Source organism: Hylobates moloch, unplaced genomic scaffold (genome assembly GCF_009828535.3).
Source record: "Hylobates moloch isolate HMO894 unplaced genomic scaffold, HMol_V3 SCAFFOLD_12, whole genome shotgun sequence".
Taxonomy (NCBI): domain Eukaryota; kingdom Metazoa; phylum Chordata; class Mammalia; order Primates; family Hylobatidae; genus Hylobates; species Hylobates moloch.
Window position 1 is genome coordinate 8,719,105 of NW_026652287.1, and position 24,946 is coordinate 8,744,050.

General features: G+C 46.2%; 1 protein-coding gene across 1 annotated transcript in view; it reads right to left on the minus strand.

Moving 5' to 3' along the window:
* DNAH10 (dynein axonemal heavy chain 10) overlaps nt 1-24,946 on the minus strand; it is a 168,361-nt gene that overhangs the window by 43,661 nt on the left and 99,754 nt on the right. The window contains exons 41-52 of the mRNA XM_032168329.2: nt 24,107-24,229; nt 22,894-23,028; nt 22,377-22,593; nt 20,010-20,129; nt 18,892-19,037; nt 16,798-16,950; nt 15,334-15,594; nt 12,932-13,104; nt 11,489-11,582; nt 11,059-11,226; nt 9,013-9,201; nt 3,555-3,726 (exon numbers count right to left, since the gene is read on the minus strand). Coding sequence (XP_032024220.1) covers nt 3,555-3,726; nt 9,013-9,201; nt 11,059-11,226; nt 11,489-11,582; nt 12,932-13,104; nt 15,334-15,594; nt 16,798-16,950; nt 18,892-19,037; nt 20,010-20,129; nt 22,377-22,593; nt 22,894-23,028; nt 24,107-24,229 — 1,951 coding nt within the window. The remainder of the gene's footprint in view (nt 1-3,554; nt 3,727-9,012; nt 9,202-11,058; nt 11,227-11,488; nt 11,583-12,931; nt 13,105-15,333; nt 15,595-16,797; nt 16,951-18,891; nt 19,038-20,009; nt 20,130-22,376; nt 22,594-22,893; nt 23,029-24,106; nt 24,230-24,946) is intronic.

The window sequence follows — 24,946 nt, forward strand, 5'->3', positions numbered from 1 at the left end:
AATGGAAGCACTGATCACTCGGTCCGCCAGAAACCTGGGAGTCACCCTTGATACCCCTCCCCCAACCTACATCCAAATCTATCCAAGTCCTGTTGGCTCTGCCTCCCGAATGCCTCGTGAATCCACCCATTTCTCTCTGTCCGCAGTGCCCCACCCTCCTGCAATCACTGTCACTTCCTGCCTACACTGCAGGGGTAGCTCCAAACTGGACGCCCCTCTCCCACTCCTGTTCCCCTCTAGTGTAGTCCCCACGGGGCACTGGAGGGATCTTTTAAAAACATAAATCTTGGCTGGGTGCAGTGGCTCACGCCTGTAATCCCAACACTTGGGAAGTTGAGGCAGGAAAACACTAGAGCCCAGGAGTTCAAGACCAGCCTGGGCAACGCAGCAAGACCCCATCTCTTGAAAAAAAAAATTTTTTTTTTTTTTAATCAGCTGGTTGTGGTGAGATGCATCTGTAGTCCCAGCTACTTGAAAGGCTGGGACAGGAAGATCGTGTAAGCCCAGGAGTTGGAAGCTACAATGAGCTATGATCATGCCGCTTCATTCTGGCCTGGGCAACAGAGCAAGACCCTGTCTCTGAAATAATTAATTAATTAAATCTAAAAAATTTAAAAACCCATAAATCTAGACTACGTCATTGCACTGAGAGTAAAATCTTATCTCCTATAAATGACCCACAAGGTTCCACGTCATAGACCCCCTCCACCTCGTCCTGATCCCTGCACAACAGCCCCCTAAAGGTGTCCATGGCATCCTAAGCCCAGGAACCTGCCAGTGGGTTTCCTTTTGTTTCCTGCAAAAAGGACTTTGTGGATGTGACTCAGTTAAGGATGGTGAAATGGAGCAAATGCTCTCAATTATCCAGGTGGGCTGGAGACAATCACAGGGGTCCTCACAAGAGAGAAGCAGCCGAGTTGGCATCAGGATGACAGAAGCAGAGACTGGAGGGATGAGAGCCAGCGAGCCAACGAGCCAACGAGCCAAGAAACCGGGTGACCTGAAGCAGCTGGAAGAGACAGGGAAACAGAGTGTCCCCAGGAAGCTCTGGAAGGAACCAGCCCCGCCAACACCCTGATTTTAACCCCTTAAGACTCTTTGCTGCTTTCTGACCTCCAGGTGCCTAAGGGAATAAATCTGTGCTCTTTGGGGAAATTTGCTACAGCGGCCCTAGGGAGTGTGATCATACAGCATCTCTCAGGCCTCAGCTGAAAAGTCTCTACAGTGACACCTTCCCTGTCTGCCCTGAGATGGCTCCTGCCCACACTCTCTCTCACAGCACCTCCCCTTTGCACTCATGGCTCTTACCACAATCTGCAATTGCTGTATCTCTGTGTATTTGTTGTTGTCGTTAACCAGCCCACTCACATGCTGAAATGTATGCTCCAAGGAGGGCAGAGGTCATGACCACCTTATTCCCTACCAAACCCAGTGTCTGGAATAAACACTGTGGAATAAATCCAGGTGGACGACCCGATCCCTCCTCTCAAGGAGCTGACCACCCATTGAAACAGACGCGACTTAAAACGCAATGATCAAAATGCAGCAAATATACACTTAAAATGTTGTGCATTTCCCTGTACATAAATTTTACATGAAAAGAAAACACTAAACAAAACTTGAACTCTAGATAGTGGCACGCAGAAGCATTTAGCGGGGAGAGCAGTGATGTTGCAATTGACTTTGAAACGCATCTAAAAACGAGAAGGGTGGAAGCAGGGAGGGAGGGAAAGCTGTTTACATGCGTGACAAAGCCAAGTGCAGCAAGACGTCAGTGGAGGGATCTAGATGGCATGCCAGCAGATGTTCACAGAAGAAATTCAGCCTCACTGTTATGTTAGAAATTTTTTATAGTAAATGCTGGGAGGCTGGGGCTCAATGAATAACACAGCAATACAATAATGAATATGGTCAGGTGCTGAAACAAACAAGCAATCAATGAAATAGGTCCCTGGGAAAGAAAGGAGGTCCCTGTAAGCCATTAGGCCAGGCAAAGTCAGCATGGATCTTTGCAGGGCCCCAGGGTAGACAAGATAACAACACGGTAAAGTGGTTGTGAGCGTGGCTAAGATGCTAAAAATCCTGGGTTCGAGTCTCACCTCAGTGCCTTCCCAGCAAGGTGCCCTTGGATAAGGTAGGTGGCATCTCCAGTAGATTTCTGGGGCAGCCATGACTAATTACCCCAAAGCGAGTGGCTTAAGACAAGAAATACAGACACCGACTCTCTTGCAGTTCTGGAGGCCTGAAATTAAGGTCTCAGGGTAACCTGCCAAAAGCTCCAAGGGAAAAATCCTTCTTTGCCTCCTCTGGCTTCTGGTGGCTCCAGGTGTCCCGTGGCTTATGGGAATCTTTTTGGGACCTTATTCTCTGTGTCTCAAATCTCCCTCTGCCTTCTCTTATAAGGACAGCTGTCACTGGATTTAGGACCCACCCTAAATCCAAGAAGGCACTTCAAGATCTTTAATTTAATTACATCTGCAAAGACTCTTTTTCGTACAAAGGTCTCATTCACAAGATCCAGGGGTTTAGGATGTGTCTTTTGGGGGGCCACTATTCAGCCCTCTACAGGGGCCTCAGTTTCCTCAGCTGTGAAATGAGGATGTTAATGGTACCTTCCCTATTAGGTTTGATTGTTTTTCAGTTGTTTTTGTTTTTTTTCTTTTTGAAGACAGGGTCTCACTCTGTTGCCCAGGCTGGAGTGCAATAACATGATCATGGCTTACCGCAGCCCCAACCTCCCAGGCTCAAGCAATCCTCCTGCCTCAGCCTCCTGAGTAGCTGGAACTACAGGCTCATGCCATCATGCCTGCCTAACTTTTTAAAAATATTTTTGTGCCAGGCACTGTGGCTCACGCCTGTAATCCCAGCACTTTGGGAGGCCGAGGCGGGCGGATCACGAGGTCAGGAGATCGAGACCATCTTGGCTAACATGGTGAAACCCCGTCTCTACTGAAAATACAAAAAATTAGCTGGGCGTGGTGATGGGCGCCTATAGTCCCAGCTACTCGGGAGGCTGAGGCAGGAGAATGGTGTGAACCCAGGAGGCGGAGCTTGCAGTGAGCCGAGATTGCGCCACTGCACTCCAGCCTGGAAGACAGAGCGAGACTCCGTCTAAAAAAAAAAAAAATTTGTAAAGACGGGGTGTCAAACTCATGGGCTCAAGCTATCCTCCCTCCTTGGCCTCCCAGAGTGCTGGGATCACAGGCGGGAGGCACCACACCCGGCCTCTCACCAGGTTTTTGTGGAGACGGGAATGCATGCTGCACACTTAGCACGGCCTGGGGCACAGCCAGATGCCCAGACACCACCTGTTCTCATTGCAAGGGCACTGCCATCATCGCAGACGGAGAGAAGGGAGCACACTCGGGAGACTCCAGGACACGAGGAGCCAAGGAAGACAATGAGACCTATCTCAGGGGCCGCCGTGAGGGAGGAACAGGGACACCCGCACAGGGCTACCCACAGTGTCTGGAGGTGGTAACTGCTGAAGAAAGTGACCTCCCTTCAGAGCTGAGTGGGGTGTTGGCCACAGCGGGTGCCAGCCTTGGCTGTACCTGAGGTCAGCATGTTGTTGATGAGCTCCAGGAAGCCCTCCTCAGCCACATGGGCATCCGTGAACAGAAAGATCATCGCTTTGTTCTCAATCCCAAGTTTCAAATAGAGGCTCTTCAGGTCTTCCCGGAAATTGTTCTCCGAGTAGCCTCGGCTCAGCAGAATCTCAAATACCTGCGGTGCAGACACAGCGCACACAGGCGTCACCACCACCAGCCCCCCTTCCCTGCAGGCTCCGGGGCGGGGACGCTGGAGGAGAGTGCAGAGGGCGCGGATCTGTCCAAGCTCAAGGAAGTAGGTTAGGAAAGAAAAGTCTTAGGGACTCCCTGTCGTGAAACAGAGGAGGGGGAAGCCCCATGAGCCCAGCAACAGAGGAAACGGGAGAAGAATGTACCCCGAGGTGAGCGCCAGCCACATACTGCAGTTTACAGAAAATCAGACCCTGTGGGAAGATGCACACAGGGAGAAATAAGCAGGCACTTTAACTTCCTGACAGGAAATCAATGTACACATGAAATCGATGTAAATGTGAATAAGGACATAAGTTTAAAGCACGCTTTTTCTGCTCAAGTGCTTCTTTTAGCTCAGAAGCAGAAATTAAAACTTTCATTGCAACCAGCGACTGTCAGAAACATGTCAGATTTCCAGGAACTGAGAGATCTCTCTCTATTCCATACCTCCCTCAACCCTATGCATTGACACACACGCTTCACTCACACTGTCACACACACAGTCACACTTACATGGTCATTCCCACATGTTCACACTCAGCCACACACTCACTTGCACCCTGGCATGCACTAGAACACACGCTCACACACACACATGCACGCACACACACGCACGCAACACAACCAGGATGCCTTCTGGCCAATAGACTCTGGTCTCCAGTTCTGCCTGTCGCCTGCAAACCTTCCTCACCCCTCCCGAGTGCAGCCGCCTCCTCTCCCCAGCAGCGCCTGGCACTACTCTCTGAACGCCTGTTCTGAGCCCACTACCCAACCCTCTCCACTTCCTAGGGCCCAGACACAGCCCTGTGTGTTCTCAACCTCCTCCAGATCTCTGTCCCTCAACATCCTCTCTGCTGTTCCTCAAGGCGCTACTTCAGGGGAAAATGCCTCAGATTTACCTGGACAAATCAACAGAAAACAAAAAACAAAAAACAAAAAACTTTTCAGTGGGGAATGCCTTATCCTACAGAAAAATGTGGAAAACAATTACAGTTACATTTTAACAATGAATGATTTCAATTATGTATTTCATCAGATTTAAAGCTAGATCAAGCATATTAGTTTTCCCCTTTTTTACAAATACCTCAAACAAAAGGCCAATATTTGTGAAATTTTGGAAGCTGGATTCATTGAATGAACTGTGATTGCTCTCCCATATAAAGAGTTCTCACAACCCAATAAGTATATAAAGGGGCAACACACAAAAGAGAAAAGGTAAATGTCCAAAAAATGTATAAAAGGATATTCAAACTTTACTATTAATTGGAGAAAGGATCATTTAAACTGCAATATTTTCTACCTATAATCTTGACAAATATCAGAATGACAATATCTAGTATTGGCAAGAATAAGTGAAAACGGACACTGCCAGTTGCATAAATTAGCATAATCCTTTGTGGTGGGGTGATTGGTTGTTAATAAGGACACTTTTTCCCTTTCCTTCTGTCCTGCATCCCTAGGTCCTTTCCACTCCAAAGAGGCAAACTCCATATGAGTTTAGGTCCAAACTTCCCAGTGCAAAATCTGGTGCCATGCAACAAAAGCCTTAAAAGAGCATATACCCTTTAACCTGCCAATTTACCAATTTCTAAAGAAAGTGATCCTATGGGGGAAAAAAACTGAACTATATTCAAAGATACATAAACAAAGGTGTTCATCACTGCACTGTTTGTAATAAGAAAACAAGGACAAAGCTAAATGCCCGCCATTGGAAATGGGTTATGTGTGGCATATCCAAACAATGGAATACTGTCCAACGCTTCCAAAGACAATGTAAATACATATTTATTGACTTGGAAAGAGGCAGTGACACAGTGGGGAAAAATTACATAAGTTATATATAACATTAACCCATTGCTGGTAAGAAGGAAATATGTTTGTGTATGAATGCACATATGGTCCCTGACTTCCTCTGGTTCAACTTAGAATTTTTTGACTTTGCCATGGCACAAAAGTGCTACACTTTCAGCACACTCCTCAACTTAACGATGGAGTCACATCCAGATAAACCCATTGTAAGTTGAATATATAAATCAAAAGTGCATTTTCAGCTATAATATTTTCAACTTATGATGGATTTATTGAGACAGCCCTATTCTAAGTTGAAAAGTGTGCATTATTCCGTTGGTTCCCAGACCAAAAATTAAAATAACAGAAAAATAATTTAAAAAAAGAAAAGTATACACTAAAATGCTACTGGTACCTAACAGTGGCGATCTTTAGACGCTTCTGCATCATTTGAATTGTTGCAGTGCGGATTATTCCATTTAGAGGGAGAGAAACGAGTGAGTTCATAACAATAGTGATTCTTACTCCGTGCAATGGACTGAATGTTCTCCCCACACACACACACAAAAATTCCTTTGTTGAAATCATAACCCCCAATGTGATGATATTTGGAGGCTGGGCTTTTAGGAGGTGATTAGGTGATGAGGGTGGAGCCCTCACGAATGGGATTAGTGCCCTTATAAAAGGGACCCCAAAGACTTTTCTTGCTGTCATCCATCCATGTAAGGACGCCATGAGAAGCCAGCCATCTGCAACCCAGGAGAGGGCCCTCTCTGGAGCCCGACCATGCTGGCACCCTGATCTTGGAATTCCCAGCCTCCAGAATGGTGAGAAACAAACACCTGCTGTCCATGAGCCAGCCAGTCTAGCGCACTTTGTTATAACAGCCTGAACTGCCTAAGACTCTCTGTGGTAATGGCAATGATGCTGAGTTAAATCTGATTCCAGAAAACACACTGAAGACAAACAAGAAAGTCTGTGCAAAAGAACACCTCTTAGGTCAGGAGTTCGAGACCATCCTGGCCAACATGGCAAAACCCCATCTCTACTAAAAATACAAAAGTTAGCCGAGCATGGTGGCACGTGCCTGTAATCCCAGCTACTCGGGAGGCTGAGGCAGGAGAATCACTTGAACCCGGGGAGGCGGAGGTTGCAGTGAGCCGAGATCGCGTCGTTGCATTCCAGCCTGGGTGACAAGAGCAAAACTCCATCTCGGCGGTGGGGGGCTGGGGGGGAGGGAAGAACACCTCTTGCTTGCTGGGAGAAGAGTCATGAAAATGACCCTTCTGCAAGAAGTGTCTTCTCTAAAGGTGGACTTATCAAAGGGTTCTGAGGTAGACATGAGGGTGGCTGAGCATCTGAGAAGAACTGAGGCTGAATACAGATCCCGTCCTGCACCACACCCAGAACAGGCACGGACAAAACTTCAGTCCGTTGCATGGAGTAAGAATCACTACTGTTACGGACTCACTCATTTCTCTCTCTCTCTAAATGGAATAATCCTCATTGCAACAATTCAAGTAATGTAGAAACGTCTAAAGAAAATAAAGATCATTTGTAATTTCATCACCTAAAGATAGCTGCTGTTAGGTACTAGTTGCATTTTAGGGTACACTTTTCAGCTTAAGATGGGGCTACGTCTCAATAAATCCATTGTAAGTTGAAAATATTATAAGCATGCATGTGTATCATGCAACCAAAGGTGAAAACAGAGGCATTTTGGATAATGGGAGACCCTAATAGTGGAAGAAGTCAGATACCAAAGAACTAATGAAGGGTCGGGGAGAAAAGGGTGAATCAGGGACATGACTCTTCTTCAAATTATGTCTTAATGCATAGTGTCTGTGCCACTTCAAGAGGCCCCTTGCAGGTGAGTTACCTGTGGAACCTGCAGGAGGTACCTGTACGATTCTAAGAACGGTGTGGACAAACGGGAACCCTCAGACGCTGCCGGTAGGAATGGAAAACGGTGCAGCCACACCCTGGAGGTTCCTCAAACGATTAAACATAGAGTTATCATAGGATCCCGCAATTCCACTTGCAGGAGCATACTCAAGAGCAATGCAAACACACGTCCACACAGAAACTTGTGCATGAAAGCTCACAGCAGCACTGTCCACAAAAGCCAACAGGTGGAAACAACAAACATGCCCAGCAGTGGATAAAGGAAACGTGGCATAGCCACGCGAGGGCCTCCTATTTGGCAAAAAAAAATGAGGTACCGGCGCATGCTGCAACATGAACTTTGAAAGCACTGTGCTAAAAGAAAGATACCAGACACAAAATAGACACACACACTATTCACATGAAAGTCTAGAATAGGAAGACTATAGAGACAGAAAGCAGATTAGTCCGTTAGTTGCTCAGGGCTCGATGAGGGGAAGGTGCAGAGGTCAGGGCGGTGATCACTAAAGGGCATGGGATTTCTTTTTGAAACCACAAAATGTTCTTTTTTTTTTTTTTTTTTTGACAGAGTCTTACTCTGTCTCCCAGGCTGGAGTGCTGTGGCATGACCTCAGCTCACTGCAACCTCTGCCTCCCAGGTTCAAGTGATTCTCCTGCCTCAGCCTCCGAGTAGCTGGGATTACAGGTGCGTGCCACCATGCCTGGATAATTTTTTTATTTTTAGTAGAGACAGGATTTCACCATGTTGGCAAGGGTGGTCACGAACTCCTGACCTCAAGTGACCCACCCACCTCAGCCTCCCAAAGTGCTGGGATTACAGGTGTGAGCCACCGTGCCCGGCCGAAGCCACAGAAGTGTTCTAAAGTAGACTGTGGTCTGGCTGCACAGATCTGTGAATGTGCCAACAAGCACTGGCTTGTATGCTTTAAATGTGTGGATTGTATGGACTTGAATTCGACCTCAGTAAAGCTGTTTAAAAATACAAGATTGTAAGATTAACCCAGATCTGTGTGCAGGCTGTGCAGATATGGCAGCCAGCAAATTGCCAACCCCATACTATGGGTGCACTGAGGTTTGGGCCAAGCCCTCCCCATATGAACACACATCACCGTTCACAGGATGTACTTGTATTTGACTTTCTAACTTGATCTGACATTCTCCATCCTAAAAACAAAGCAATACAGATGGTCCCCAGCTTTGATGGTTCCACTTAGGATTTTTCAACTTTATGATGGGTTAATTGGGATATTAAATGCATTTTCAACTCACGAAATTTTTGACTTATGATTAGTTTATCAAGATGTAACCCTATCCTAAGCCAAAGAACATCTGTACTTAGATGCTTTGGCTATTCAGTTAAAATATAGTAATATCAAGCCAAAAACCAGAAACAATAAAACAAACCAAGATACCCACCTCGATACTCTATGAAAACATCATGCTATGATCTGCTGTGGATTGTTCCAATATGTACATGAACTACCAACTGCAGAAACTGGCATCGTAAACCTATTTCTGGGAGGGTACGTGGACTGACCTCACAGCCGGCTGTGAAGGCAGCCAGCCTCGAAAGAGACTGCTTCCCTGAGCCCCCTACCCCGACCAGCAGGGCGTGGCCACGGTCCATGCGGATGATACGGTGCACCCGGGTTAAATGCTCCAGAGCGTCATCAAAGAGAACCAAGTTCATTTTAGTGTTGCTTTCATTATACTCTTCAAGAATTTCCTGCATTAAAAAAAAAAAAAAAGAATTTAAAACCCAGCATGGTGGGTTTTACAATCTACCCATCTGACAAAGGGCTAATATCCAGAATCTACAAAGAGCTTAAACAAATTTACAAGAAAAAATCAAACAACCCTATCAAAAAGTGGGCGAAGGATATGAACAGACACTTCTCAAAAGAAGACATTTATGCAGCCAACAAACACATGAAAAAATGCTCATCATCACTGGCCATCAAAGAAATGCAAATCAAAATTACAATGAGATACCATCTCACACCAGTTAGAATGGCGATCACTAAAAAGTCAGGAAACAACAGGTGCTGGAGAGGATGTGGAGAAATAGGAACACTTTTACACTGTTGGTGGGACTGTAAACTAGTTCAACCATTGTGGAAGACAGTGTGGCGATTCATCAGGGATCTAGAACTAGAAATACCGTTTGATCCAGCCATCCCATTACTGGGCATATACCTAAAGGATTATAAATCATGCTGCTATAAAGACACATGCACACGTTATGTTTATTGCGGCACTATTCACAATAGCAAAGACCTGGAACCCACCCAAATGGCCATCAATGATAGACTGGATTAAGAAAATGTGGCACATATACACCATGGAATACTATGCAGCCATTAAAAAGGATGAGTTCATGTCCTTTGTAGGGACATGGATGAAGCTGGAAACCATCATTCTCAGCAAACTATGGCAAGGACAGAAAACCAAACACCGCATGTTCTCACTCATAGGTGGGAATTGAACAATGAGAACACTTGGACACAGGAAGGGGAACATTACACACTAGGGCCTGTTGTGGGGTGGGGGGAGGGAGGAGGGATAGCATTAGGAGATACACCTAATGTAAATGACGAGTTAATGGGTGCAGCACACCAACATGGCACATGTATACATATGTAACAAACCTGCATGTTGTGCACATGTACCCTAGAATTTAAAGTATAAAAGAAAAAAAAAAGAATTTAAAACCCAGCACGGTGGCTCATGCCTATAATCCCAGCACTTTGGGAGGCTGAGGAGGGAGAATCACTTGAGCCCAGGAGTTCGAGACCAACCTGGGCCACAGAGCAAGACTACGTCTCTACAAAAATAAAAACAAAAAAATTAGCTGGGCACAGTGATGTGTGCCCATAGTCCCGGCTACTCGGGAGGCTGAGGCAGGAAGATCACTTGAGCCCAGGAGGTTGAGGCTGCAGAGAGCCGCGATCGTACCACTGCACTGTGGCCTGGGTGACAGAGAGAGACCCTGTCTCAAAATAAATAAATAAATAAATAAATAAATAAATAAATAAATAAATAAATAAATAAAATCTTAAAGGATCACTGGATTTTAAGAGACAGACTCCCTCCTTTCGTCCAGAGGAGATTAAGAATAGAAGAGAGATTTTTCTGAACATCTATAGTAGTTAAAATAATTAAACTGTTTGGGTCTCCAGGACTAATCTAGCTTTCACAATCGAGATTTCCATCTGCTGGGCTTTGATTGGCCAGCAGCGACCCAAAGCAGGTAACAAAGCTCATCTCATGAATTTAAATGAAAACGAATATTAGGGAGTCAAACACGTGGTTCCCAAACCTGGCTGTGCACCAGAATCCGGGGACCTCCATGGACCCAGCACAGCAAATCTCACGGGGTGGCCCCAGGAGTCTAACAATTTCCTAACGTCATTCCCAAGCATGCTGGATGTGGGAACCACCGGGCCAGACACAAGCCCGTATTTCAAGCCCTCAGACAGAGCCACAGGTGTCAGGCTCCTGGGCACCCGCGCAATGCTCAGCTCCCGCTTGGCCCATGCTCAGGAGAAAGTGAGCCCACGGACAGGGTGGGGCTCATCCCCACCTGGAACAGAGCCTTGGCCGCCTCGTAGTCCTGGATGTCTTCATAAATGCGTGGTTCTCCTTCGTGCAGAGCCATCCGGAAGTCTCCAAACAATATGGGATCCCTCATCACCACCTCCACGTCATCGTTAAAATGTTCCGTAACCAAGCCGCCTATGTGCTGTTGTACCTTGAAACAGAAGCCCACTTAAGGTCCCAAACTCAACAACAGTACACGGGCTGAAACTTGTTAGGAACAGAGGATACGCTATTATTATCTAAAATAATTTGCATTCTATTTTTTTTCAGTTGATGCAAGGCGCTTAATAACCAATCCACCCTCCTTTGCCCCATTGACCTTTCGTGCCTATTTTTCCGCAATTCACATCTTATGTAAAAAACACTTTTGGCGCTTGTTTATTTTCCTGAGAAGAAGCATTGGATGTACTGACCAGCTGCTTGTCTGTTTCACTGATCAGCCGGTCGTGGAAGACTCTCAGACACTCATTCCTCCAGACTCTCACCATCTGGGCCACCGTCTGGAATCTGCAGAATGGAAGGGACAAAAATCAGCCAGGAAGTCACCTGAAGGATACCAGGGCCGACAGCTGTGACATTCAGACAGATGCACAGAGCACAATAAAGGCCCAACATTTCTCCAGTCCTGCCCCCCTAGTCTCAACGTTAATGAAATCTAACCAGACAGTCCAACAGAAGCTAAGAAAGTAGTGTAACCCCCCTAAAGTCATCATCCGTAGCTTATCTTACTGTAGGAAAGAAAAAAAGAGTGTTGTCTATAAATGACGTAAAATAAGTACCTGACATCATCCCTACTTGTTGGAATACACGAATTTAAAATCAGCATCAGGGTCACTGGCAACTTCTTTTTCTTTCTTTTTTCTTTTTTTAAGAGGTGGGGTCTCGCTTTGTTACCCAGGCTGGTACATTGGCACAATCATAGCTCACTGCCACCTCAAATTCCTGGGCTTAAGTGATCCTCCCATCTCAGTCTCCCAAGTGGCTGGGACTACAGGTACATACCACCACACTCAGCTAATTTTTGAAGTGTTTTTGTAGAGATGGAGTCTCACTATGCTGTCCAGGCTGGTCTAAAACTCCTGGGCTCAAGTGATCCTCCCCCCTTGGCCTCCCAAAGTGCTGAGACTACAGGCATAAGCCACTGTGCCTGGCCGACAGCTCCTTTTTCTAAGAGCCAACTCCATCTGGCCCCAGTTCCAGAACTTTCCCTGCAGTTCCAGAACCGTCACTCCACCTGAAACACCTGGAGCTGCCCTCTCCTGACCGCCCCTGACATTCTGTATGTTTCAAGGCACTCAAAAACAGGATACATGGAAAATTCTCAATTCATTTTTCAGTATCTTCTGGATTCGTAATATGAATCCACATAATTGGACTATGCTTGCAAATCCACATAGACTAAAGTAGACGTTTGTGTGAAGGTACAAGCCTAGTTTTAATCGGGAATTTCCCTACATCATGACTTAAATCTTTTCTGTCCTCTGCTTACTTCTCATAAAGACACACATCCTATAATCAACTGGCAACGATTGAGTTACGTGAGCAAAAGGCTCCATGCAGGCAAATTCCAACTTCAGAACTGAAAACGAGAAGTCAACAACACAGTCCTGCCCGAGGGGTGTGATAGGCTTGTCCACACTTCTGCTTCTCTTGGTTTTGCCTGTTTCAATTCAAAGGCTTACAAAGCATCAAGCCTTAAGCCAAGGGTTGGTCTCTCTTCTTCAACATAAGCAAAGACATTGGGTAATTAATTCATACGATGATTCATCAAATCCATTGATAAGCCCTCTGTTTTAAAAGAATAAGAAAACCATCATACCTGTGGGGCATATTTTAGTAAGATAAACCAAACTCACCGCTCCGGGTTAGTGAGGACAAGACCATTAAAAACCCGTGAGAGATCTCGAAGGTTAAAGATGTAATGGAACTTTGACGGAGTGGGAGGTAGGTCTTGCACAATATTTTTGTAAAGTGCTAGCGTGCAGAATGTCAGTTTGCCACTCACAGCCACAATGCTCTCATGAAACGTCTGAAAAATGCAAAGACACCCCCCAACACACAAATGTCCTTCAGTAGATGAAAGAATAAACAAAATGTGGCAGAGCCGTACAATGGAATATTACTGAGCTATAGAAAGGAATGAAGTTGGCCAGGCACGGTGGCTCACGCCTGTAATCCCAGCACTTTGGGAGGCCAAGGTGGGCAGATCACCTGAGGTCAGGAGTTCAAGACCAGCCTGACCAACACGGTGAAACCCCATCTCTATTAAAATAAAATATAAACATTAGCTGGGCATGGTGGTGCACACCTGTAATCCCTGTTACTCGGGAGGCTGAGGCAGGAGAATCACCTGAACCCAAGAGGCAGAGGTTGCAGTGAGCCAAGATCGCACCATTGCACTCCAGCCTGGGTGACAGAGGGAGACTCCATCTCAAAACAAAACAAAACAAACCAGGAATGAAGCACTGGCAGACACAAGCTCCAGCACGGATGACCCTTGAGAACATGATGAGGAGTGAAGCAAGCCAGGCACAGAAAGCCACGTGCCTTATGACTCTATTTATGTGAAATACCCAACATAGAAAACTCCATGGAGACAAAAGGTAGATTCATGGTTCCTGGGAATGAGCGGTGGGATGGGAGTAAGTGCTAATGTGTGTGGGTTTCCTTCCGGGGTGATGAAAATGTTCTGGGGTTAGACGGTGCTGATGGTTGCACAACGCTGTGAATGGACTAAACGCCACTGAATTGTATACTTTAAAATGGCTATAATAACGAATTTTGTGTTATGTGAATTTTTTTTGAGATGGGGTCTTGCTCTGTTTCCCAGACTGGAGTGCAGTGGCATGATCGGGGCTTACTGTAGCCTTGACCTCTTGAGGTCAAGTGATCCTCCCACCTCAGCCTCCCTTGTAGCTGGGACTACAGGACACCACCATACCTGGCTAATTGTTTCATATTTTTTGTAGAGACAGGGTTTCACTACATTGCCCAGGCTGGTCTCGAACTGCTGGGCTCAAGTGATCCACTCTCCTCAGCCTCCCAAACTGCTGGGATACAGGTGTGAGCCACCATGCCCAGCCATTATGTGAATTTTAATACTTATTTTTTATTTGTTTATTATTTTATTTATTTGTTTATTTTAGATTGAGACTCTGTTGCCCACGCTGGAGTGCAGTGGCATGATCTTGGCTCACCAAAGCCTTCACCTCTCAGGTTCAAGCAATTTTCCTGCCTCATCCTCCCAAGTAGCTGGGACTACAGGTGCCTGCCGCCACACCCGGCTAATTTTTGTATTTTTAGTAGAGATGGGGTTTTGCCATGTCGACCAGGCTAGTCTTGAACTCCTGACCTCAAGTGATCCACCTGCCTCAACCTCCCAAAATGCTAGGATTACAGGCATGAGCCACTGCACCTGGCCTGATTTGTTTGTATTGCTCTTGATTTTCACATTAACTGTCAAGTCAACATGATGTGAAACCAAAGACCCCAACCAGCCCTCGGTGGGAGTTTTATTTGACCAGCACAGACCTCACAGTTTTGAAAGCAAATGCCTTCAGGTGGGGCATGAACGGGCCACGTGCTCACAGTTCCTACTGATCAGGCCTGGCCACTCCACACCTTTATCTTACCCACCTGGCCCCTGGAGCCTCCGAGTGCGCAGACTCCGCTTTAGCAGGGAGACGCCAGATCAGAAGATGGTTGTTTAAATGAATGGGTTCCATTTGGAGGAGCCAAGTAAACCATAATAATAACAGGAGTACTAGTAACTAATAAGTAGCTGCTATGCACTAGGCACCCTTTACACACATTTCTCTCCTTTCATCCTCCCAAAACCCAGTGAGGTGGGGACCATCATCATCTCCCCGCTCCAAATGAGAATGAGGTTAGGAGAGTTCAAGAGACCTGCTCCCGGAGCAGAAGGGGACTGACTCCAGCGCCCCAGCCTGCTAGTTGATTCTTCACTGCTCAATGTGGCATGAGCACCTCAGGGCCACATCAGGACTCCCACGGGCCCAAGGCACTTTTGCCTCCATGGACCCCTTCCTCCATAAAAACACATTACAATTACATTTTATAATGGCATCATATAAAGATGATTTTTTTCCTTCTGATTTTGAAAGAAAACATTTTCATAGGCCCTTAAAAGTATCGAGGGCCCTAACCCTGCTGTGCCTAAATGGATAAGTCAGCCCTGTGTATGTTTCCCCCCAACACAAGGTCTTCCGGTTTAGACTTCTAGTTAAAATCAGGTTACCGAGGTATGGCCTTTCAGGATGGAGGAATAAATTAAATGCAGAGACTCCTCTGAAGGAAATGGCACGTTGAAGACGCTGAATAGTGAAATAAATCTCGGGTCAACTTCATTGCGGCCTCCTCCAGCCTTTCCCATTGCAGCAATAAACCCAAGGTCTCGAATGCTTTTACAGTTCAGCTCCTTCCCACGGTCATATAAGTAGCCTTTTTCCAACAGCAGCTTCAGCAAGGCAATTGGCTGCTGCGTGCCGTATTCATCCACCTTGATTTTTATAAAAAAGAAAAGAGAATAGCAGTATCGCAAAGCGAGAGTCAGGGAGGCCTTGGCTGACCATCCCAACTCAAGCTCATTTCTCCCGTTACTCTCCAGGGCACCTCCGTTTCAGTTTCATGGGGCTTCTCAAAGGTTGCAACTGTATATATCCATCTGTGATTGTGTTTGTTGAAGTTTGTCTCCCTTACGATACTACAGCTTCATGAGGGCAGGAACTGCATAGATGTTGACTACACAGCACCAGTCCCATAGGAAGAGCTGAATAAATATATGTTAATTCAATTAATGAATGGATGGATGGATGGACAGATGGATGAATGGACAAATTGATGGATGGGCAGATGGACAGACAGATGGACAGACAAGAAGTCAACAATGCAGTCCCACCCAGGGGGTGTGATATGCCTGTCCACACATCGACACTTCTGCTTCTCTTGGTTTCACCTGTTTCAACTCAGGGGCTTACAAAGCATCAAGCTTTAAGACAAGCATTTGTCCCTTTCTTCATTTAACATAAGCAAAGACATTGGGTAATTAATTCATACATTGATAATGACAGACAGATTGGACCATCCATTGAATGGACAGATGGATAGATGGATGGACGGACGGACGGACGGACGGATGGATGGATGGATGGATGGATTCTGGCTTTGCATACAGTCCTTCTGGAAATAGACTTTCAGAAAAAAAATGGTTCTATGAAATAATATAAATTTAAATTCTAATATGCTAAGAAAACTTTGTACTTCTCAGGCTCAGACCCCAGAAACATACTCATAATGCAGCTAAAGTTTCTCTTCCTTGAAAAATCCAGCGGAATTCTTGGGACGGGTCTGCCCTGATGCCTCCCGTGTACACGGGGCCAACAACAGTATTATTATCTAAATAAGAGCTCCTTTGGAAACCACTTCCTCAAATGCATGCTGAATTTAGTTCAAAGGCTGCTGGCTGCCTGCTTCCCTCCTCTAAGAAACTAAGGAACATGATCAGTCAGGGAAAGGTCCCTCTGTGTAAGAAGAGCATCCCAGGCACATTCTGCCCCAGGCTGACTCCCCGCAGCCTGTACCCTGCAGACATTGCACAGAGGTAAAGATCAATGTTCTTATACTCACTTCTAACACACACACACCCATGCAAACACAAGCACTGTCTTGACCCATCCCTCCACCTGCTTGAGCGTCTAACTACCCTTGGCATATTCATGTCATCCATGAACACCAGCAGGCGTTTTCCCATGGGCGGGCCGTAAGTATCTTTGGTTCGCTTTTCCACATTTGCTTCTAAATTTCTTTGGATATCCATGGACGTGGTGCGGGAGGAGAAGTTGACCATTAACACAATCTGAAGCAGAAAGAGAAGATGTGAAAAGCCAGCCTTTTCTTCAGGGTAGCAGCAGTAAACATTTGCACATAAGCTAGCAGCTATTTTGCAAATCCATTGCCTCTGAACTAACTTTTTAATAACCCAATGTGAGTCTGTGCTTCATTATTTTCTAAATGCTAAACCAAGAGTTCCTCTTTCCTTTCAGCAGATTGTATGAGTCAATAGCGAATTGTCACATGTGAGCCTTAGGGACAATGTGGCATAGAAGAAAGTAGACTGAGGGTCTTGTTTCTGCACAGTTCTAGCAAGGCGACTTCCAAAAAGTCATTCAACCTTTCAGAGCCTCGTTTTTCTCACTTGTAAGATGATCGTAATGGCATCTCTTTGGACTACTTCATAGAGCTACTGCGTAGTATGAGATGCAATCTCCAACAGTAGTTTCAATATGACGATATTCAAACATAAATCACTATCATGCTGGCTGTATCTAAATAGGTCAAAGAGAGCATGAACAAGGGGTTCAGGCTTTGGGACTAACTGTCGGCAGGAAGGGTGAGGGAAGCCCCCTGGATGCTCACGCATGTGTCCTCAGGCCCTCCTGCCATGCTTAGGCTGCCGAGAGCTCCTTGATTAGTGGTTCTCACACTTAACTAATTATGCATCAGCTCCACCTGCAGGGCTTGTGCCACACGCCTTGCTGGGCTCCATTCCCCAGAGTTTCCAATTTGATAGATCAGGGTGTTTTTTTTTTTTAGGAGATAGGGTCTTGCTCTGTTGCCCAGGCTGGAGTGCAGTGGTGCACAATCATAGCTCACTGCAGCCTTGAATTACCAGCCTCAAGTGATCCTTCTTCCTCAGTCTCTTGAGTAGCTGGGTCTACCAGGCACAAACCACCATTCCTGGCAGTCTGGGGTATTTTTTAACAAGTTTCCAGTGATGCCAAGGCTGCCGGTCTGGGGACCACACTTTGAGAATGAACCTCTGCCTTCCATAACTCTCTCCATGTAGGGCACCCAAAGTGCAGGTGCACACGAGCAGAACGTGTTGAAGCTGAATGTGTGCCTTGCTAAAGCCACTGTGTTCAGGTGTACCTGGCTGGGCTGATGAGCACCAGCTGCAGAGTCCTGGGGGAGGGGTGTTGTGAAGGAGGCTCCCAAATGCGGCTTCCTAGTGCCTGACTCCACAAACCTGCAGCTCCCTCTGGCTGTAAACACTGCCATGCTCCCTGTGCACATCTCCATGTTTATCTCCCCACTGCCTGCAAATCCCTACAGAACAGATCTTGACAGCTTGTTCACTATCACTTGTCCTGTGCACCCTGCGAACTCTATGCCGGGTACATCTCCGACCCCCGACACATTGGACACATAGCTGGCTGAAGGAAAGGAAACACTTGCAAAGTTTCAGAAACCCAAAAATGACGGTGAATAATGTGACAGCCAGCCTCCAAGAGGGCCCCAGATCATCCTCGCCTCCAGGTGTCCATGCCCTGGTGCAGGCCCCTCCCACACTATATCAGGGTGTACAGGGTGGCTTCTATCTCACCCATAGATTAGGGCAGAAGGGAGGGTATGTGACTTCCAAGGCCAGGTCATAAAAGACATCATAGTGTCTGCTTTGCCATCTATCTTAAGCACTCACTCTACCATGCTGAGCACACCAAGCCGTCCACGGAGAGAGCCACATGGTGAGGAACTGAGGCCTCCAGCCTCCAGCCATGTGAACCGTCATCTCAGATGAGGACCCTCCAGCTCTACCCAGGCCTCCAGATAGCTACAGCCCTGGCCAACAGCTTGACTGCAATCCCACGAGAGCCTGAGCTAGAAGCCCTCAGGGAAGTCACTCCCACATTCTTGACCCACGGAAACTGTGAGATCACAGTGCTTGTGGTATGAAGCTGCTATGCGCTGGAATAATTTGTTACACAGCAATAGATAATTCATATGAATAATGACTTACGTTAGTTTCTTCACTCAGATTTTTGAGGAAATTCTGGGTAGTGGCTGTCTTAGAAGTGCCAGATTCACCAACAAAAATAACAGGTTGCTTAATTTTAACCATTTGTCCCAATATCCAGGTAGTCCGAGTGGTATCCACTGTGTGAACTAAAATAGACATTAAGAACAGGGACATCTCAGCAACTCCAATAGGGTGAGTACTGGGGGCAACGTGGAGTTGTCGTAGAACCCCACAAATCCCATAAAAAACAGTAGCAAAGGCCAAGACGTGACCTCAGAAATATTCACCCATTTAAGTGTATAATTTATGGACTTTGGCACAGTTCTACAGCAGTGCGATCATCACCACAGTTCAGGTTTAGAACACCCAAGCCGTTTTTAAGATGCAATTCTGACTTATGCTCAGGATATTAAAAACTCAGCTTCTCTGTTGCTGACATCACTCAGACCCCTGCGAGAGTTAACTTCCTGAGCACCATCTTCCTCTGAAGAGACCATGAAACCACAGCATCAGGTCTGGCTCCTTCCTGCCCTGGCAGGTTTCAATCCTGATGGGCTCCCGAGGAAACAGGGACGTCTCACTCCATAAGCTCAAAGGACCAAAGTCAGACACATGCTTTGTGAAATTATTCAGCCCATATTTTACCTGAATAGCCAGCCCATATTTTATCTGAATAGCCAGAGGGGTGCATTCTAAGTGTGGTTCAGCGTGTAAACTCCCATGGCACACAGCTTTTCAAGCCAGCGCCCTTCATAAAACACTGCCTCGTTCACTGCCGTCTGGTCCCCACCCAGCCAGCTCTGTGGACTGGAGAGAGCCCAGGGAATGGCCAGGGGAGGCGAAACAGCATCTCATCCGCCTGTGGGGATCGGCCTGCTGGGGAAAGAGCTGAGAGGCAGAGCCATGGAAGATGCTCAGAGCCAGCGGCTGACAAAAATACCAAAGGGACCACCCTCCATGCCCAGGAGGGCCCACGGCTCACCCTCTTCAATTCTTCTCTACCAGCTCTCTGTGTGGAACTTAGAGTACCAGAGAAGCCATGGGATCTTCTTCGCCTCCTCCTAGAGCAAGGATCAAACACTCCTAAACCCAGGAACAAGGATTTGACCCTAACTTACCCAGGATGTCGATAAATTTCCTCTCGGGGGCATGAATATACTCTGGAACTAACTTACTCCATGGGACCCATTGATTCCGTTTGTTATCAAAATGAAAGTCATACAAGGTTGGAAGTTGACCTATAGGAAATAATGGTTGATCTCACTTGAATCATCAACACGGAAATACAAAAGCAGTTCTGGCACATGCTTGAAATGAACTAATGTTGCTTGTACTGCACGGAGGCCATAGTGAGTACTTCAATGCTGCTCCTTCACTGGACAGATACCAAGTACCTTGAACTAATGCTACTCATCACTGGACAGATACCAGGTATTTGGAGCTCATGCTTCTTGTTCATGGGACAGTCATTAATGTCACTTGTGCACTGGTCAGGCACTTTCTGAGTATTTTCAACTAACGCTTCCCATTCACCGGACATACACTTCCCTGGGAATACAACAGTGAAGCGGAGAGCCCTGGTCCCTATCCTTGCAGTTGTTGGAGGGCCAGGTGGGGGACAGACACAGGCAAGAAGTGGCCATTTCAGTGTGGCGCCGTAAGTGCTGCAGCAGGAGAGGTGCAGGAACAACGGACAACGCGGGAAGGCAGCAACCCAGGCGGGGCAGGGGAGCGATAGAAGCTGCAGGTGCCCAGGTAATCACCAATGCCTCCACCCCGGCCATGCAAGGCTTTACTTGAGCATGTCTAAGAGCTGACGGGATGGTAGAGAGGGGGAGACTGAAGATGAGAGAGAGAGAGGGAGACTCAGATGGAGCGAGGAGCCTGAGAAGGAGGAAGGGGCTGGGTTGGCCTTGGCTGGGGTGGAGTAGGGGTGTCGTCTTCTGCTGTAAAAGGAGAAAGTGGAAGACAGGAGCTGTGGGCTTTTCAGCTGGAAGGAGAGATTGCTATCAGACAGCTTCTGTTGTTCCTGTTGAAGCAGGAAGAAAGATCAGCTGCGGAGAGCGCGGAGCGGGCAGGGTGGAGATTTGGGGAAAAGGCCCAATGCTCCTTTGAGCCGGGAGTGAGCGTGCCAGCTGGGGACTGGGATTTATGGAGACATCTGTCTTGGTGGCTGCATGGTCTTCTCCCTGTCAGCCCCTAGACAGGCAGAGAAGACAGACTTGGGGTTTTCTCGGAAGGATTCAGCAGGACAATTAGGCAAGGCATGCGGGGGTCTCAGGCAAGAGTGGCTGAAGTGAAGGCCACCGGCCAAGGAAGTGAGGATGCAGGGAAGGGGCAAGTATGGGTGCTCGAGGCGACAGCAGACACTGGGGCGACAGAGTGTCCATCCCCATGAGGCCAAACAGGAGTACATGTGGCCCAAGTCTCAGAGGCAGAGTAGGCGGAGAGCAGGATTCGTGACGCAGACATGACAGTGCCAGAGGTCACCGTCGAGGGTGTGCTCAAGGGCCTGGAGGGCTGAAGCTGTGAGCAGGTGTCTGGAAATGGGACGCCTACAGAGCCATTCAGGCCCCCAAGACAAGGGCAAATGAGGGAGACAAGCCAGGGAAGCAGGCCAACATCGTCTCCGAGTGAGGGAATTGCAGATGGCAGCAACGCACAGCCAGCGTGGCCGGCGGAGCAGAAAAGCACTCCCTCAAGGGAGACTTCAGTTCTGGAAAAGCACACTCAGACCCCCACCGAGTAAAGCAGGGACTTGAAAAACATCTTTGATTCGCTCCGTGACTGTCCATTAGAAAGACCGGAGGTCATTTCATTTTAAACTTTAAAAAGACCACCAGGTAAGGAGTATAAAATACAACTTCAAAAGCCATCTATATTCCAAGCCATGCTCAAATAGCAATAAGAGATGGACAAAGAAGGGTCCTAGCACTGCATATAGACCTTGGAGAATGCATCTTTTTCATCATGTATGATTCACTGAAGATGCACATTTTTGTGCAAAAACATAAAATGTTAATTGTATGATTTCCTATGAAAGATTTACAAATCCACACTTGGTTGTCTACTGTGCAAATACTCAGGAATACAGCAGATAAATGATAGGGTGGAAATGGAGAGAGGTGGTTAAAAATAAAAATTAAAAAGACAGACAGGGAAGCCCACAGGAGAAGAAACTCAAAGCCATGCAGAATGTGAACAGTTTAAAGAGCAAAGGAAGCAAGTGCCTAAGCTGAGGCAAGAGAAGTTGACTCTCATCCAGAAAGACCACCCAGAGGGCCTGGGCTTCTGTCACAGCCGTTGATGCATTTGAACTGCTCCTGGGGGTTCTGCCATGTGCTCTGACCATTGCATGTCTCTCTAAAGAAGCAAAGAATCTGGAAAACTCATACAGACAGAAATATGGAAAAGCTCGTTCACTTCCTCTAGAAATTTAACCAAAGGCACTGAGAGCAGGGAAACAGGCGACACTCGGTTCCCACCTGGCAGTTCCCCAGGGTTGGCCCAAACTCCTTCTGTGTCAACAGTAGACAAAGAAGCAAGACGTTTGATATATTCGTCAAATTTCATCCTTCCATCCTCAAGCAGGGAGGCTCCCAGAGAGCAGTACAGGGCCTCCAGGAAGTAGCACTCCAGCAGGTCGAGGTCTTCTATTTCTCCTTCTAGTAACGCATCCAGCATCTTGGCTAACTGGGTTACCTGGTTCACAGGAAAATATCTGGTTCAGCCCACATAGTCCACCCCCGCAGAGTCCATTCCAGTCATAAATCCTGGGATCCCAGGTCCCAGAGTGATGGGAGCATATGACCCGTCATGTTGGTTCAAACAGATGGAACCCAGTATCTCGACTTGCACAAAAGGAAGCATGGCGCCTCCTTGGCACTGACCAACAATGCTGCTGTTCACCCTTTCTGGCATCTTCACTCCCCTTAAAAGCCTACCGTGAGCCTGTCTTTAGGAAAGAATTTCTTTTTGCTAACAGCAGGGATCATTTCTTACCATATTGAGGTCTGTCTGAGGAACTATTGTCTTCAGCTTCTCTGCTTGTCTTCCATCCACTATCCCTTCCACTATCACATTGATGAGATAGGGCACATATTTCTCAAAGAGACTATTCAAATTGTATTGCTCCACCTATAAAAAAGCAGCATTCCAAAGCATTTCAAGGGTTCGTTTATTTAAAAGGAAGTTAGTGGAAAGCTTTTCTTGCCCAAAGAGGGTTGAGCAACATCTTCTGATGAATGATACATGTGGCAGGTAAGGAAACCCTGATAATAGTGCCCTATATTTGCAGAGAGATTTGTCCTTTGCGATATGCTTTCACCTCATCATGAAGTGTTCCATTTCGCTGCCACAGGGTCTAAAATGCCCTTGGGGAAGAAAAAGGGAAGATAACAGGTCCCATTTGACAGGAAAGAGGCTGATCATCTTAGAGTTCAAGTGACCACAGTCATCCAGAAAAGACTGTAAAGCAGCAAAGGCCCCCTCCCTATCAAGGCACCAATCACCACCAGGGACTGCATGGGTCCTGAGACAGCTGTCTCCCACAGGACAGTGCCTCAAATGGTTCTATCATGCTTTCTTTGTTCTTCCTTTGTTCTGCTCTTTTCTGGCATAATTATGTCCTGATTTCCATTGACCTCCAACCTAGTAGCCCTCCTAGAGACACACCCGGACTACCTGTGTTCCTTTGAGAAGGTGGTCATAGCATCCTAGGTGTGGTTGAGCCACAACCCGCACATTACTGTCACATCCATCTCTGCACTTTTCACAGAAGTCTTATGTTAAGACAACACACATTTCTGGCCTGTCATCTGTTTTGTAAATAAAGGTTTATTGGTACACAGCCATGCCCCCATTTGTGTACAAATTTCTGGCTGTTTTCACGCCACAACAGCGGAGTTGAGTAGCTGTGAAAGAAATCATATTGCCCACACAAAGCCTCAAATATTTACTATCTACCCCTCTACAGAAAAAGTTTGTCAACCTCTGGTCTAGACCAACCAATCCAATCATTACCTATCCCACTGGCTATAAATTATCTGAAATCAAATAAGTGTGTCTGCCATGTTTTCACTTAATTTGTGCTGAGGGACATGGGCAGGTCAAGGACAAGGTCATCGCCTTCAACTACAAACATCCCTCTGGACTATGTTATCCAACTAGCCATCAATACTAATAACTGTAAGTTCATTTTAGAAAAAAATTTCACCTTGTTTGGTATTTGATTAACCCATTTTTTCCAGTATGGTCGATATTTCAAGTTTTTAGGATCCACATAAACCATTCCACATCGAGAGACAGTTGCAGGGGAGGCATACTGTAAGTCTCCAACCTGGAGAAATAAAATCAATCACGGCTATAGCTATACACAAGATAAACTAGATGTTTAAGGACCTTCTCTTATGGAAAGCTTTTACAACTGCATGAAATCCAAATAATACCAAAATGAACACAGCTTTCATGAGATTTTTAACTGAACACCTGGGATTTTGATGAGAAGATTACACACTTCTGATGTAACATCTTTTTGGTTTTTCTATTATAAAATTAATGTGAAAATTAACACGTTGTAGAATATCTGACAAAAAGTAGAACAGTATAAAGAAGAAGATAAGTTATCCAAATCCCACCACCCAGAAACAAATGTCGTTTTGGAGTGTTTTCCAGTCCATCTTTTTTCTTTATTATTTTTTTAACATAGTTGAGATCAGGAAGTATAAAACTTCATAAGTACATAGCTAAACCAGATGTATTAACAAACCTAGCTCTCTCTACAAAAAAAAAAATATATAATTCAGTCAGCTAATCAGATAATAATATGTACAAATATTCCATGCACTGACAAATTTTACAGTTAGAAATGGGATTAATACTAAGCTAGAGTGAAAGCAAGTCCCAGGGCCATGCCTATGAAACAAGCAGTCCATACCCTAAGCAGGAGATAGAGGGCTTTGGAGAATAGTCTCCAGGAAATAAAGGGGCTCGACAGAATACTTGATATGATAGAAAGTTTTTTTTTAAAAAAAATGAGGTTAAAATAAAGGCAAAT